The following is a 16,729-nucleotide window of genomic DNA, read 5'->3' as shown; positions in this document are numbered from 1 at the left end:
ATTCCTGCACTTACCAGTATGTGATCGACTCTGTCCCGTTTCTTTCTGCCAAATTTAAGCATCTTCTGCCAGTCGGTCTTCTGACTGTGATCTTTTGTCAGACCGTACAATTTCAGTACTTCGGCTGAGATGAATTCCTAGTCAAAAAAGTAAAAAAAACAAATAATTATATATGTAAAAGGCACGACACTGCGTTTGAACTTGTGTGACTGCAGAGAACTTTGTTACTGCACTCCACTTTGCAAATTTGCTGATAACAAGGGTGAGGTTATAACAGAAACAAATTATGAGGTCTGTTTTCTCTTTTAGTCACTGTAGCAGATAAGAAACCGACCACTGAAGGTTCTTTTGTATTCTAAAAATCTAGCTGACCTTTAGTATGGCAACTATATTTTTAGAATAGAGTATCTTGTTATTATTTGTGTTTCTCCTGTACTACTGTACCTGGATTTTGGTGATGTCCCCTGGTGTCTTGACTCTGTGGAAAAAGGAGGACTTGGCACGTCGTGGTTTGACCCACTGAGGCTGATCAGCATTGGGGTCTTCAGCATAGATGTCCTGAAGGATCTCCCATGTCAGGTCATACACAGCCTGGGAAGTGACAGAATAATTAAGATACAGGGGCTTAATTATATTAAAACAGAATAAATGGAAAGTCATACTAAATTAAATTGACAGCTTTAATGTTGCAGTAGAGAAGTACCATGGTACAGCACATTCAATGACACTAATCCAATGTTGGGTGAAAATAAATGTCAGCATTATTTACTGCAGAGAATTTGCATTCAAAGCAAAACATCTGACCAACTGAGGCAAACTCTGGAGGAGGAGTTAATAACATGTGCATGATCGATATGAGTCAGAGGCAACTAACGGCTACGTAGTCTTGAAAAAATATGCTCATCCTCAAGGCCTCTGCTGAATAATGGAAAATCAGCTGGCTTTTAAACTCAGCAGATCCTCTCAGATTGAATGCTGTTTTTAAGACTCCACTGCAAGTCCTGTTGCCAGTGGCTTAGAAACTACTGAAACATTGTGAGCTGATTTCTATGGTAGGGGGATGAAGAGGAAGTCAATCACATTTTCCTCGTTTGATTGTGGTATTAGAATACACATGATCATTTCTTTATTGGGATGTTGATATGATTGTCTTTACACAGATTTGTTTTGCAAGTTATTGTTTTCACCTTTCTGTAGCTGCAGATACAGAGTGCCTCCTGGTCCTGGCTGCTGGCTTCTTTACCCAAATACTCTTGTGAAGGTGTGGGGCAGGGCAGTTTTGCAAGTGTTGGTGCTCCCTCCTTCCCCAGGCCACAACTCTCCCAGATCTCCTGAGTGGCAGCATGGACCATCTTCTCTACCTCTGTGGCTGAGTGGGGCACCACCATGGCAGGCTGCTCTGGTAGTTTAGGGGGCATGGGAAGAGGAAGCTCAGGTCTAGGTGGAGTCTTTACCTGCTGTTCCCCGCCTGATGATGAGATCAGCCCCCCCAGGGCTGTTCCTCCCAACTTCGCCTCTTCCTCTTCCTCTCTCTGTTTCTGTTTCTGTTTGAGTCTCTGCTGTTCCCTACGGGAGCTGAGGCCAAAGTCCTCATCAAACCAGTCCTGATCATCACCCAGCTCATCTAGCAATTCACGGCTCAGTTCCAGCTCCGCTAGCCGCTTGGCAAGCTCTTCTTGACCGCTGGCTCCCAACACCGGACTCTCCTGTTGTGAAAGAAACACAGGAAAACTGTCAATTCTGAGCTTACTATAAATCTTAGATTTGATTCTTCCATAAATGTGAATATATGACAGAACAAGCCTCATTTTATCTTTCGATCTAACATTTAAGAGTATTCTTTCTGTTTCAGATACAAAAGCTTCTTCAGCAAAGAGCACCTAATTCAATACAATCTGTCAACATAACGTTGGACTTTGGCTGAACACAGCCCAAAAGCAAAGACTCTCCAAGTAAAATCAATAAGTACTGTTAGTCAACAACTTCATAATGTCACAAAGAAAATTCCACAGTTCAATGACATACAGCATTATTAGTTTTGCTGCCTAATAATGACACTCTATTTATTTATATGATATTATTAAATATATAAAGGCAAAACATTGTCATTTTAATTTTAGTAACATGTTAAAGACACGTTAATCTAAACTCACCGGTCGGTTACAAAGCTCTGGAGAAGAAAGTTCCTCTTTTTCCGCAGGTAGAAAGAAAGGCAGACCATCTTTTTGCTCCACTGAAGAGATCCATTCTTGTTCTTTTTCTTCTTCTTCAGCATTTTCAAAAAGGTTTCCATTTATCTGGTTGGCAGCTTCTATCTTCTGCTCTTTAGCCTTTTTAATCTGAGCAAACTGCTTCACTGCGTCTTTCACAAAGTTGTTAAGGAGCTGGTCTGCAAATGTGTCCAGTGAAACTCTTTCCTTCTGCTCGGCCTTATCATCCCTGATACCTGTGGAAATGTCAGCAGGAGTTAAATGATGGTTGGAGTCTACATCTTTACTCTCGACAAGGGCAATAATCTCCTTCTGACTCTGCTTCCCGAGACTGAGCCGGTCGAAGTCCGAGATGAGGAGAGTGGTTGGTGCATCTTCAAAATTCAAAATTATGTCCCAGCTCTTTCCATTAGAAATCGGGTGCTTTGATTCTTTGTGATGCTGCGAATTGAGGTGGGATACGCCTTTCAGTGGGTGGTGGTGATTCGGGTGAACAGACTCATCCATAACCTTTTTATCTCCAAACCCAACGTCCTTTTGAGAAGTTTGTCCACTTTTAGTCTCCAGATTTCCTTGTTTTTGGGATTTGCCTTTGTCCGATTTACATTTATTCCCACCTTTGTCTGACAGATCATCAAAGAAAGAGTCCTCATCCTCTGTGGTGTCTGCGTACGTCTCATATTTGTCTGGCAGGTGTGTGATCTTGTCTGGGGGAGCAAAGATACCGTGACACTCATTACACTCAAAGTACACCACCCCATCATATGTGCCATTGTTGCTGCCTTCAGACTTATCCAACTCCACACCAGCCCAAAAGCCATTGGCAAAGCTGGTAGAACCTTTAAATCTCAGAGTGCCGGGTTGAACACCGCCGACAAGCACTCGGTCTCCAATGTTAAAACTTGGCATTTCGTCTATAACAGGAGAGAGGGGGGTCTGCAAAGGAGAGATGGGGGGTGAATGGCTAGAATTAAGGCTCTTGCTCTCTTGCTTTAAGTCTTCTGTCTGCTTATGAAGATCTAGAAGGTTTCCAGGCTGATGGCTGGAACCACTAGTCCCTGTATGGTGACTCAGTTCTTCAGTTATTTCCTCCTCTACCTCCTCGTCTTGGCTGTCAAACGGCGTAGCTCTGCTAGAAGAGTCCTTGATTGAACCCTTGATTTCAGTCGGGGAAACAGATATTGAAGGGGTTGGCTTGGGACTACGACGCTCCTCCCTGGGCGATGAATCCACCGATGACTCAAAGTCATCATGATAGCCATCTGCCATGGGAGAGGAGGCCTCGATGTCCTTTATGGGTGCCACCTCCTTTGAAGAGAAGGCATCTGAATGAATGGAATGGGAATGGTCACTGAATGAGGGGCTGACACTAGCATGTTGTGAGGTTTTGAGATCCACTGCAGCTGAATGTGACTTGTTAGAGGCAGTGATAGAATGTACATCTTCCTCTGATTCAGATGATTCCCGCGTCTTTAATTGTTTGTCTTGTTCTAAGCTAACAGATGGATGTTCTTTACTTATGGTTGGGGAGTAATGTTTAAATGTAGAAAGCTTCTCCTGGGAATCAAGTCTATCTTCCTTTTCTAGTTTGAGAAGACGTTCAGAATGTTGATCCTCCAAATTGTGGCCGATTTCCACCTCCAACTCTTCCTGAATGTCGGATCTCTGATCAGACACAAGGTTCTCATCCCCAGACTCTATTATCTGTGCCTGAGCTTCCTTGGAGGAAGGTCTTAAAAGACCATCTGTGGACTGATGGCTCCTCAGTATTGAGTTCAGACCCTCTGGGCTGCCATGTACTGGGGTTGGAGTGACTGTTGGCGGATCTTCATCAGACAATTCTTCAGGCACTGAGGTGGATCTACCATAATCTGGTTGAGGACGGGCATCTATCACAGTAGAAGAGGATCACAATATTATTTATCAAATCTAACTCTTATCAAAACCCCAACATGAGTAAATACTGTGTACACCGTATTTATTTGTTATGATGAGAATAAATTACTCACTGTGATCTAATGAAGCATTGATTTGTGTCCCTTTAGAGTCAGAGAGTTTGCTGGTTTCAGACCTATGAAAGGCATAATGGTTCTTAATTGAATCAACTTTATTTTAACCCATATCACGGTTTAACATGTGTCAGCACCAGAGCACCATCTTTGCAACTGTTTTTGATACCTGTGTGCAGGTAGTTTAATACTGGACTGCTCCACGACTGAGGTGGAATCTCTGATCTGGGACTTGGTATCAGGTGTTGAGTCTGGCTCCTTGTTCAGTTCTGCCTTTGTTTTCTCAATGAAGTTGTTATAGTTCTATAAAGAGATGACAAGAATAACAGTTAAGATATGTATGTATCTGCTTATACATGTATAAATGCAAACACACACACATAAACACAAAATGTACCACCTGGAGGCCCATACACTTACCTCCAGTTGTTTCAGTAGGCTGGCCTCCTGTGCCTTCAGGCGCTCCTTATTCCTCTTCTTCTGCTCTTTCTTGAGCTGGTAGGCCATAGACTTTCGTTTTCTGAGTTCTTCCTTCAGGGCCGTGATACGACTCTCTATGTCACTCTGGTCTGAAATGGGTTCTGAAAGCAAATTGAGATAATAAATCACAGTTAGAATGTGAAACCAGTGCCAGACCTCTGTGATTAGCAAAGGTTAATCCAACTTTGTGCCCAAACTCAAACCCAATTCTTTGGGGATTAGTGTATATTTTCTTTACTAAGAATGTGTAAAGTTCACTTTAACGCACGTTGCTTTGGCTTGTGCACAATGAACAATTTAGAGTATTACAAAGATTAGAATTACAGAAAGAAGTGACAAAATTGGAATAAACTATTTGGTTGTGTGCAAAGGATTGAACAGTGGCCTGAAAATGAACAAACCAGTCAGCTTCATTACTGGGGCAGTAAAATTGTCTTTGCTTGAGCGGTAACTAAGTGCAATGCAAAGTGTTCTCTCCTATCACACAGCAAAGCAGGTTAGGTATCAGGGAAGTGCTTGCATAATGTATTACTGGCAGCATCACATTATGCCTGACTACACAGTGCCAGCTATACAGCTGCATTATGTCCACTCTCTCTGCTTTCCTCCTTCCATCTTCTCTGATGAACTATCAGGAACTATTAAAAATATTACATATTCAGTGTGTGTGTGTGTGTGAGAGAGTGAGAGTGAGAGTGAGAGAGTGAGAGAGAGAGAGAGAGAGAGAGAGAGAGAGAGAGAGAGAGAGAGAGAGAGAGAGAGAGAGAGAGTTAGAGTTAGGGTTTTGGGAAACTCACCACTCTGCATGGCCATGGGAGTGTCAGTGGGCTGAATTCGGGTCTGGTTGGGGGTCCGGGAGGAGGACCGAAGCTGCATCTTGGCTTTGCTGCTGCCATCCGAAGGAGGGAGAGCAGGGCTGTGGCTGACTCTGAATGGAGAAGCCTGGAGAGACCAAACAGGAGGAGGAGGAGGCGGATGAAGAAGGAAGTAAGGAGTAATGCTTGGATTGATACATGTAAGGAATGCATAGCTACCCCTTGCTTGTCCCTCATAGAATATAAAGTGTAACAACAATAAATAATTTGTTCTATGAAGTTTAACATTCAAACTAGCAAAGTTCTGTGTATTTTAATTGCTCAGTGGCTACAAATTCCCTCAAAAGCGACAGAATTATTTGTGTTGAATTTGGCCACAAACTTTTTAGGAAATGAAACATTACTCTCTCTATGAAATCAGTTTTGGAGTAGCTATAGATGAGCTCAAAATTAACAGCAACTTGTATCAAAGAGATGAGTCTAAACACTGAAATACAAAAGGAAAATCACATTTACCACCACACTAGGTGAAGCTGACGTGAAGTCCTGGGTGTAATTTGCAGGGCTGCTCTGGATGGAGGCCAAAGGTGTTTCAGGGACTGAAGCAGGCTGTGCTGAAGATGGACTTCTTGATTGTTGGGACCCCTGTCCTTCTGTGTGTATACTGGATTCAGGTGTCACTGAGGGGGTGTCAACCTCACTCAAATACTCTGAAAATAAAGCATCAACTCATCTTTACTTGTTTACATTGATTTTGATTCCAACACCATTAGATGGGTCCCACATTTCATTTAATAAATACTTTGCATACTTCTTTTGACTTCAAACCTCTTAAAAAGTTAGCCATTTATTTGAAACTAAAACATTTTTGTAACTTCACCTTTCTCGCTGTCAGTTCTTGGTTCTGAGTTTCGGTGGTGACTGCTGCTGGCACTAATATCAGAGATCTCCTTTTTCTGACTCTCTGACACAGCACGATCCTTGTCCCAGACAGCCAAGGCTTCCTTTTCAATCTTGCGGATCTCTGCCTCCTCCTGGTCAAGCCGCTGTTTCCACTGCAGCAGCTCCTCGGCATGGTGACGCCTCTGCATCAGCTGCTGCTCTCGTTTTGTCAGGAACCTGAGGAGGAGGATGGTAATGCAGGAAAAGAGGAAGGTGTGGAAGAAGAGATGGTGAGGTGAAAGGTGAAGAGATTAAGAAAAGAGTAATGACAGGAAGAAGATGGGGGGTGGTGGTGGTGGTGAGGGACCAGGAATGTAGGTAGTGATGAGGGAGAGAAGAGAGAAGACGACGTTTAGCATAAAGAATGATTAAACATGATCTCGCAAAAGCAAGCAGACCCAGATCACCTGGACATTCCGTATTTACTGCAAACTCACCCCAAACTTCTGTCCAACACACACATATACGCACCCCCCGGCCATGCTTTAATTATTTCTTTCACTACATTTATTATCCAAATATAGTGTACAAGCACCCATCAAATTAAAAAAGGGGATGAAATGTCACTCATGACAGAAGAACAGTGGGAAAATAACAGTGAAAACATCAGATCCATGCATCAGACTGAGACCCAGGGGTTGAATGTTGAATGGGTGCAGTCACACACACACACATATGTATCAGTTTCAAGACATAGAAAGAAGAGGCCCTTAAGAACAAACATTGAAGTCTTTCATTGTCTCTTTAGTATGACCTCTTCCATTTTATGTAAACCCCCATTCAACGACAATAAGGAGACTGAAATGTAAGGCAGCAGTTGTTTTGTCAGCCTAACAGAATTTGTTTGAATTCAACGTCCAATACCTACTTTGGGGTACTATTACATACATTACCAGTCAAAAGTTTGCGAATGAGATGGTGTGTCTAAAATTTTGACTGGTACTGTGCATATCCCTACAGACATCTATCAAATAAAGTGCAGTCAGGTAGAGCTGTTCTGAATGTGGTCTCCCACAGCTATGAGTGCCATTACAGTGCAGTATTATTTAGCCTTGATCTAATTTAGAGGCCTTTCTCTTGACCTAATGCATACTGATGACAGATCAGATACTGAAGAACCAGGCTGAGGGGTTCTTTTAATGCCTTCCCAAACTCTATTACAGCCAATGGCCATCTGTACTTATTATCCCATCCAATGCAACAGTTACCTAATAAAGAGGGCTAGTTAAGATTAACTGAGCTCATTAAAGAGATAGACCACTCTATTTCTGCCCTGTTCTCTGTAAAAGAAACCTGAGTATTTTACTTCCATGTCATAGTGTGGTTTCATCTCAAAACATTTTGTATCAATGACAGGGCTGGAGCTGAGCAGCCACAGTCTGACCATGACATTGAAGGGAGATGCACTGCAACTTAATCATTCATTCCAAGAGGTAAAGAAGAAAGAGGGGAACAGTCACAAATTAAACACCACGGAAATGAGCGAAATCTCAGGATTGAGGCCGAGATTTCCATCCAACAAGGAAGGCTCTTATTAAAATAAACATAACCTTTGACCTTCACAAAATAGTATTTCAGAGTCTATTTCACCTCCAGTTTTATCAATGTGACCATTTTCTGTTCTTGTCTAAAAAGGGCTACACAACCAGTGTGTGTTATTGCTTACACTAGTGGTAAAAACATTAAAAAGTAACATAAATACAAATTTTGAAAGTGATTTTGTCAAAAGGTTAGCTTATTTCAGCAAGGCAGCTTTCCTTGGGTACTCTCAAACTCCTCCCCCTCCTCCTGCAAGTGAAAAAACCTTAAAACCTGACAGAGAACCCAAACAAACCAACACATCCTATCATCATTCACTGTCCCACCCCTGCAAAGTCCCAGTACCAGTGGATGAGCACAAGCATGTTCCAATACGGTGTAGGGTGAGGCGGGGCAGGGCAGGGTTAGGGTTAGGTTTAGGTGCGGTGGGGTAGAGGTAGAGAGCACTGTACAGTACCTGACCAACTGGTTGTAGATAAAGAGCTGGAATTTAGGGTGAAGGTTTGGAAGACAGACACTGAGGGAGGCCCAGTGGTGGGCCGTGAACACAGAGAAGAAGTAGTGGACAGGAGAACAATGTCTACAACACACAAACACGTAACACACAAAGTCAAATGGATCACAGACGTCACACACAAAGTGAGGGGGAAAACACAATAAAAACACAGGAGAGGGAGAAAACAAGTAGAGAGAAAAGGAGAGAGAAGAGCGATATGAGCAAATGTGTTTTTATTGCACCCATGGAGTCAGTGTGTCAAGTTTATGTTAGAAAATGGTTACTTTTAAATGGCTAAGTTCTGGGACATGCATTAATTGTAACAGTCCCTTAATTAACATTTAAACTAGTGTGTGGGCATGAGATGGAGATTGGATGGGGATATGATCACTGCCAAGTCTGCTTGTGGATAAGGTTAAATGTTAGATTTGTTAATAGGTGATGCATAAACAAGTTACAGTGTGAGATGACAATTGTGACAAAATATGATTAGATCTTTGTTAGTGTCATGTCAAACTGAATATATAATATATAATAACTTTGGCTATGATCAACAGCAGGACAGGGAAGGGAAGAGATAGCTGGTATTTAGTTAAAAAGGATCATGGCAAGCAAGGAAACCAATAAATGCATGATCAGACACAATATGTGAGCAGTTCCATGTTTTAGTTACATGATCTAAACCTAACCTATTAATTAACCGGCAGACAACCAAGTCAAAATTGTGTTGCTAATTGTGTAAATTCAAACAAATCTAGACCTAAAAATTGCTTAACTGCTACCATGAAAGACTGGCCTGTGATTTATAGCCAATATAAAAATCCTAAACCTCAGAACAATTAACCCACTTGTTACAGCCGGCCGGTCACGAGAGGCTCTACAATCATCTGACCAAAGCTGTTAGCCAAATCTAAAACCTTGGATTCTCAGGACTTAGAGTAACTCCAAGCCAAACAAGAGGAAGTGGGAGTAATAAAAATGATAGAATGCAGAACTGGTTTGTCTTATCTGGAAAATAATCGTGCTGCTGTCATTGAAAGTTACAGTATTATGATTACACAACTACTTAAATACTGTTCAACATTGTCTGATGTTCCTCATGTCCCATATTAGTTTAACTTCAACACTTCATCAGATAACTCTTCATACAGATCTTCCTACATATTATTGTTATAGCGAGTAAAAATCTATTTAAGGTGGAGGGGGGGTATTGTAGCAGGGACTGTTAATGCTCGTCTCGTCTAGAGGGAGATGGCCCATCTTCACATCCACATACTCACAGCACTTTAGACAGCAAGAGAAATAGGGCATGCACTGATATTACTGTTAGTTTTATTAGATTAGTTGTTACTTAAAGTTTCTATGTGTAAAGTATGAAAATGTCTGTCTTTTGTGACTTGTGTCCATAGAATGAATGAAAAGAAAATAAGTGTTAACCGCAGAGCAGTGTTTTGCTATAAAATAGTATAAGTGAACAGACAGAAGCCCATACTATGTGTTAAATGACTCCGATTGTAATCAGGGGCCATAAATAAAATAAAAAACAAAAGGGAAAAACAAAATATTAAAAAGCATGAAAGAATCAAGGCAGTTGGACAGCAAGCAATTAAAAACAGATAAGGAAGCATGATTCCTGATATGTCAGTTGGAAAAACTGACAGTAAGCTGCAAGAACCTTGTTAATATATGAAGAATAATATAATGTCTTTACTTTTCATCCATATGAGAGCGCATCTTCTTGAGCTTCTGCATGATGCTGCTTGTCTCACTTCCTGAGATTGAGAGCGAGGGAGAGGGGCTGCGGACATCATCAGAGCGCATCATGTTGGAGGAGGCTGCCTCTGACACAAGGGTTTCTGAAGCTGGAGTCTCCTGGAGGATGGATGACATGCAGACAAGCCAATAATAAGTAAAGCTAATAAAAATAAAAGCTTACGGAAGTAAATGACAACATGCTCGACAATCATGTGCATGTTTTCAAACTGCTTAAAATCTATCTGTTGTGAAGGTTGCACCACTTACAGATGGCACTTCACCCCCAGCACACTTGAGACGCTCCTTCAGTCTCAGTGTAGAATTTCTCATCCGCTCAATCTCCTCCTGCTGCTTTAGTAACAGCTGCCTTTCTTTTCTTGCTGCTTTGTTGGCCTCCTGAAGCCGCTTGATCTCAGCCTGAAAGACAAATTTAAAAAAATATACGTGCACAATAATGAGGTTCCAAATACGAGTGTGATGGTGTAACTTTATTACATATTATTACCATGCAAGAATGGTTTTGCCATCAAGTTACACAGATTGGTTGAGATCACGGTATACTCTCAAGCTCAACTGTCACTTAACTGCATCATGTTTCTACCCCACATACCTGCTCCTGCTGTAGTTTCATCAGAAGGCCCCTCTGCTTCTTCCTAAGAGGTGGCATTTTGTCATCCTCCCCCTTGTCCCTCAGCCTCTTTTTCTGGTGCTCAAGCCAAGCCAGCTCAGTCCTGGTTTTTTCCTTGAGAGCTTTCTGGCGAAGACGCAGCAGAGAGCTCTGATGCTGCAGTCTCACCTCCTCGTCCTTCATGTACTGACGCACCATGTCCATGGTGAACTGGGAAAAGCTGTCCTGTCCACCAGAGAAGGCAATACTCGCATCCTAAGATTGCAGGAAAACATAGGTGTTAAGGCGGAGGTTAAATTTAGGTGATGGAAAAGATCAACAGCAAGCGATGAGTTAAAGGGAAGGGGAATCAAAAGGGGGAGCCAAGTAAAATATGTAACAAGCAAGGTAATTGTGTCTGACAGGACAAAAGAGGGACAAAACCCCAGGCACAACGAGGAACATCAACTTAACACTTTTGAGGGGATAAATGGTATAACTATAATACATTTGTATGACTCTACTGCCCTCTCACCTTTAAGGTACTGTGTACCCCAGGAACCAATGTCGTGTTGTGATTTGCACCATCGTCCTCTGATTCTTCATGGTGGCGGGGCTTCTTCTCCAAAGTCCCACGGCGGTGTGCCTCAGATGGCAGCAGAGAGCGGAAGGAGCGCTCTTCTATCTCATCTTCTGTCATGGACTCATCAAACTTGAGAGAGTATTCTGTGGCAACTGATGTACTGTCACCTGGAGAGTCAGAAATAAGTTAACGTCTGTGTAAAGTAAGAATAAATATGTGCGTTACATAACGCAGCGCTGATTTTCAGACCCGCCCACTAAATCCTGAACACAGAAATTTTGGAACAAAGTTTGTGAAGCCTAGCTCCACAATTCAAATCTAAATGGTCAAAATTCTTTTTAAACATTTTTTATAAATACATTTATGACCTATTTAATGTGTTTAGAAGAAAATGTCTGAATTCACTTTACACTTTACTCTTTAAGCTCAGTGCACAATATAAACTAAAACCACCAACGTAGGAAGGTGGTTAGATACCATATGCCAGCCCTTGATTGTTGCATTCAAATGCTACATTAAGGGAAATATTTGAGTATTTACACATCTAAACTTTTTAAAATAAGAGGCCTGCTTGCCACCGTTTACCTTTCTCATCCACTACAGAAGGGATGCTCTCACTGCAGAGCGAGTCATTAGCTGCTGTAGGAACTTCTTCCTCAATGGAACTGCTGCCTGCTTCCCTCTCTGTTCTCTCCTCACCTGCCCCCTTCCTCCATTTTAACTCTGCCGCCTCTCTTTTCATCCGCTCCGTATGGTCTGAAGACACAAGCGACGGGCTATGGGCTATAGAGTCTGCTCCACTGAAGAAAGGGGAAAAAGACAGTTTTAGTCTTATGTCTTCCTCTTCCACAAATCCACTAGAACAAAATGAAACCTGTGCTACATGAGAGGCCTGTCTGGTACCTGAGGTTGGGTCTTCTGAAGGACAGAGAGTCAGAGTGACTGAGGCTATTAAGTGAAGACAGTGGTTCCTCTGGCCTGGTCCTTCTGCTTGACTCCTGACTCTGGAAGCTGAGAGTAAAGCAGAAGGGATTTATTATACATTTAGAAGAGATACTAATCTAAAGCAATAGCATATAGGTTGTGTGTTGTTCTGCTGGATCATGACACTATCTGGTTACAAAAGTAAGGCCTAGAGATGTTAAACACAGCTTTTTTTAAAGCATTAGTTCACCTGTCAGAATCAGATTTGTCATGTTGTTGCTCTGTGTAGAAGCTCTGCTTTTCTTCCTGTTGGTCCTGGTTCAATGTGGAGGAATCAGTGGCAACAGGAGGGACAGTCAAAGCTCCTGCAATCTGTGACTGAACTAGTTCTGTCATCTGAAAGACAAAAACACAATATACAGATCAAATAATTGATTTTAGGAGTCTTATTATGTATTCCGCCTCTGCATTTATTGTTATTTCTTTACTGTAACCTAACAATCAATCAGTTTTTGTTACAAAATGAAGACACAGGCTTTTTGTCAAAGCAAAGGGGGAAGTAAGTGATTACTAACCTCCTTGATGTGTCGGGCAGCATCGGCAGTGTAACGTGCTGCATCAGCCTGTTGACTCATCATCTTTGTAGTTGCATCCTGGAGGCCCTCCAAAGTCTCTTTTTGAGTCGTTGCCAAGCTTTCCTTCAGCTCAATATGAGCCTGTACAAAGGCATACGTACACATCATACACAGAACAGAGTAATGTAACTGATTAACTGTGTTTGTATGTGTGTGTGTGTGTGTGTGTGTGTGTGTGTGTGTGTGTGTGTGTGTGTGTGTGTGTGTGTGTGTGTGTGTGTGTGTGTGTGTGTGTGTGTGTGTGTGTGTTTGTACCCTGGCCACTCTCTGTCTGTTTTCCTCCAGCTGTAGCTTTGTCTCCAGAGCTTCTCTCTCAGCCTTGATCTTCAGCTCGTAAAGGTCACGCTCATGGCGCTGCTGCTTGACCTGCAGGGTCAAAGTTCAGAAAGCAGGTCAATAGAGTGCATCAATACAGAGCTATTATAATGAGGCAGTATGTCACTGAAATTTAAGGAGCCCTAAAAAGCTCTTAAACATAGTTATCAAGTAAATGTTATGCAACAACAGCAGAAATTAATTCAAGTCCCTGGTAAAAAAAAGCAAACAAACAACAAAACTATATTTAATTCACATTTGTCAAGAGCAGATAATGTAAAGTCCCGCAGTAAACTGATGCCAGGGACACACACAGTATAGTCCTAGTATAACATAAATCCAGTAAGGTTCAAAAGTCTGAGACCACTTTCCCAGAATTGGAGAGTCACACTTTCAGACCCTACTGTACATGTATATGTACATGTAAACAATCTATATGGCTAATATTTCCTCACATAAGACGAAAATAAAATACATAACATTAGAAACTGGAAGGCAGTTAGTGTAACACTTATACATAATAGCTCAGCACATTTTATTCAATAAAACTTCTGACATGTGCAGTTCAGTATACAGTATATTGTGTGTGTGTTTGTGTTTGTGTTTGTGTGTGAGTGAGGCGGCTTCAAACGGTTTCAGGGGAAGCTCAGTGAATGGAGTAATAAAATTATGACAGTTATCAAAGGGAGATCATGTAGAATAGCCTAAATGTGTGTGATTTAGTTAAGGAGACAGTTCAGAGATAAAGTAATTTTCCCAGAAACAAATAAATGCCTTGAGACAGATATTTTATGGATTTGGCGTGGTCTGAAGTTACATCAAACAGCAATATCATCCTGGCTCAATTGAGTGTCTATGGATCAAATAGCATAATCATTATCCCATAGCCATCCAAGAATGGAGCATAACTAAGCAAATAAACTAAGGCGAGGGGTGGGTGTGTTTTTCCAAGTCTCGTCTGAGGTGAATCCCACAGTCTCAGACAGAAAACCCATACTTCAGACACAGCTAAATACAAGAGCTTTTATGCAAAAAAAAACCCTTCTTCTCCAGGTGAAATAACTACACATTATTATTCTATGCCAAATACCCTAATTCACCTTGAGCATTTGGGCCAATGACGCACTCTCTTGCTGAGCCATGGACACACCCATCAGCCTTTCTACGTCTCCCAGCTGTCGGACTGACTCTTCAATGGATTCCAGGTACTGGAGCTCTGCTGTCATACGTTGCTGCAAGACAGCGGGCGAATATTGTAGTTCACCTGGGAGAAAATAAATTAATAGAAAGATGATGGTTGAGTGTGATGATTCATAAATAAGGCAGACAACAAACATATTAGTATGCATCTGTGTAACCAACAAATTTTTTCTGTCCTCATTTTTAACAGTCATGACTTCAGCTAGACAGGCATGAAATGTGATGGCAAAGATTAAAACTTGTCACGTGTCATTAAAATTACCTAGTTTTTACATGATTAAGTTATTTATCTGCAATATCTAATGTCAACTGCATCAATAACAGATGTGTTTACTTGCGGTCCTGGTCTCTGCTCTAGCACTGCGGGCTGAGGTTGCTGTATTCAGGTTAGTTGCCCCCGGCAGAGAGCCACCTCTCAGAGGCTCACAGGGAGAACCTGCTCCTGGAGGAGAACCAGAGCCAGAGGGAGAAGCCAGTCTGGGTTGTGCTGCAGGAGACTTCTTACCATCCAGCCCAAAACTACAAGAGCAATTAAACAAAAAGTAAAGAAACATTGATTATTATTGTTATATTAAATTTGAGACCAGAAAAGCTCTATTGTCTTAAGTGAATACATTTGTAACTTTCAGGCTGTTAAGTTTCTCGAGGGTATCTGCAGATGTCTTAAGTAAATGTTATAATTAAAGATGTTTTGGAAACAAAATTTAATACTGACAAAAAAAGCTGACATGTGAAATGGTGATAAATATGTGAAAAATGTTAATGGTAACTAATGTAATATACACTACTATAATTTAAGACATAGTTTTAAAAAATAGATGTTCAAATCATGCACAGGAAAGTGGGATGTTGCAAACTCTACAAAATGGGTTGGTGGATATTATAATAAGGTGCAGGTTGAGCAAATAATTTAGAGAGAAGGGGTCCATGTCCCTGCCTGCAAACGCTTGAACTGACTGTGGCCCTGCTGGGAGGTCCCAGGCTATGAATGGATATATTGTGCTGCTCTGAGATGAACAGAGGCCAAGGACGAGGTCTCAAGAGATCAGGATACAGACTACTTCACTATTAAGGAAAGTAGACAGAGTCACCTTTTTTTGCTCAAAGGATGAAAATCAGATTCAATTACTGTATCATAATACACCAATGTTATTGGGATGTCAATTACATAGGAAAATATAATGAGTGAATATGGATGCATGCTCCGAAAAGTACAAATCAGCGACACTTTAGTAATATATCAGTTGTCACTGAAGAAGTTATTTTTGAGACTGTTTCTGCCAGTAAAAAACTCTTAATCTCTACCTCCACAGTACAACAACCGCTTGCTTTGTAAATGGGGCTAAGAAGAACACAAATCATGTCTGAATGTCTTGCCTTTACCTTTTAAGACATAAAGCCTCCACAGAATGACAGGAATCTGCCACCTGGGCTTCAGAGTACCATTAGAGGGCTCAAATATCACTCCTGGGCACTGAAATTAAGGGGAAAAAACTCCTTTCTTTTGGCAGCAGGCCCAAACTGTGGTGAAGCTGGCTGACCTGACAAACCACCCCGCAGGCCCCCAAAACAAAGTACTAGTGTTTTCAGTCGAGCTGCAGACTCCTCCTTTTGCTGGGCACTCTACGGCTGCTTAAACCCTCAACCCTTCAACCGAACAGCAAGCCACAATGCTGTTTAAACTGGCAGCCTCAACTTGGACTCTCTTTGCAGAGTTTAGTGTTTAGTCATGCCCAGATAAATTAACCTTTAGTAATTACAGAATATACCAAGAGGAGTTCTCTGAGTGGTTTGAACAGGAACAACTGAGATGAACCAGTGCTGAAAAGGTCCCATTCATTTAAGAGTGCACATAGATTTTTAAATTCCATTGAAGTATAGCTCAGTGGTGTAACTTCAAGAGTTTATTTCAATATGCCTTTGAACAGATTAATCTATCAGCAAGTGCAGTTGTAATAGAAAACAAACGTTTCAAATCATTGTGATAAATCTGAGTTTAAAAAAAATTAAGTATTGTGACACAAGACACATTAACAGCCTACAACATGAAGGGTAGCATAACACGCCTCAGTGTTGCACTGAAGGTCACTCTAAACCAGGAAGGAAGGAAATACCAGAGACAACTGGATGTGTGGGTAATTTAAACTTATGGGAACACCATTCCTCATTCCTTCTCCTCACTAATACCACCTTACACACTATTCAATTTGACATCTTAG

General features: G+C 41.5%; 1 protein-coding gene across 1 annotated transcript in view; it reads right to left on the bottom strand.

Moving 5' to 3' along the window:
• The window catches only part of cep350 (centrosomal protein 350), a 35,195-nt gene that overhangs the window by 3,972 nt on the left and 14,494 nt on the right, over positions 1–16,729 (bottom strand). The window contains exons 16-36 of the mRNA XM_062424986.1: positions 14,845–15,029; positions 14,411–14,574; positions 13,251–13,361; positions 12,936–13,076; positions 12,611–12,756; positions 12,340–12,447; positions 12,022–12,236; positions 11,389–11,603; positions 10,857–11,129; positions 10,514–10,663; positions 10,203–10,363; positions 6,395–6,633; positions 6,031–6,224; positions 5,497–5,641; positions 4,640–4,800; positions 4,389–4,522; positions 4,220–4,281; positions 2,154–4,099; positions 1,188–1,706; positions 445–591; positions 15–137 (exon numbers count right to left, since the gene is read on the bottom strand). Of these exons, the coding sequence (XP_062280970.1) occupies positions 15–137; positions 445–591; positions 1,188–1,706; positions 2,154–4,099; positions 4,220–4,281; positions 4,389–4,522; positions 4,640–4,800; positions 5,497–5,641; positions 6,031–6,224; positions 6,395–6,633; positions 10,203–10,363; positions 10,514–10,663; positions 10,857–11,129; positions 11,389–11,603; positions 12,022–12,236; positions 12,340–12,447; positions 12,611–12,756; positions 12,936–13,076; positions 13,251–13,361; positions 14,411–14,574; positions 14,845–15,029 (5,539 nt within the window). The remainder of the gene's footprint in view (positions 1–14; positions 138–444; positions 592–1,187; positions 1,707–2,153; positions 4,100–4,219; positions 4,282–4,388; positions 4,523–4,639; positions 4,801–5,496; positions 5,642–6,030; positions 6,225–6,394; positions 6,634–10,202; positions 10,364–10,513; positions 10,664–10,856; positions 11,130–11,388; positions 11,604–12,021; positions 12,237–12,339; positions 12,448–12,610; positions 12,757–12,935; positions 13,077–13,250; positions 13,362–14,410; positions 14,575–14,844; positions 15,030–16,729) is intronic.

Source organism: Scomber scombrus, chromosome 8 (assembly GCF_963691925.1).
Source record: "Scomber scombrus chromosome 8, fScoSco1.1, whole genome shotgun sequence".
NCBI classification, from domain to species: domain Eukaryota; kingdom Metazoa; phylum Chordata; class Actinopteri; order Scombriformes; family Scombridae; genus Scomber; species Scomber scombrus.
The sequence above is the reverse complement of the archived record's forward strand: the minus strand, read 5'-3'. Positions and strand labels throughout refer to the sequence as shown.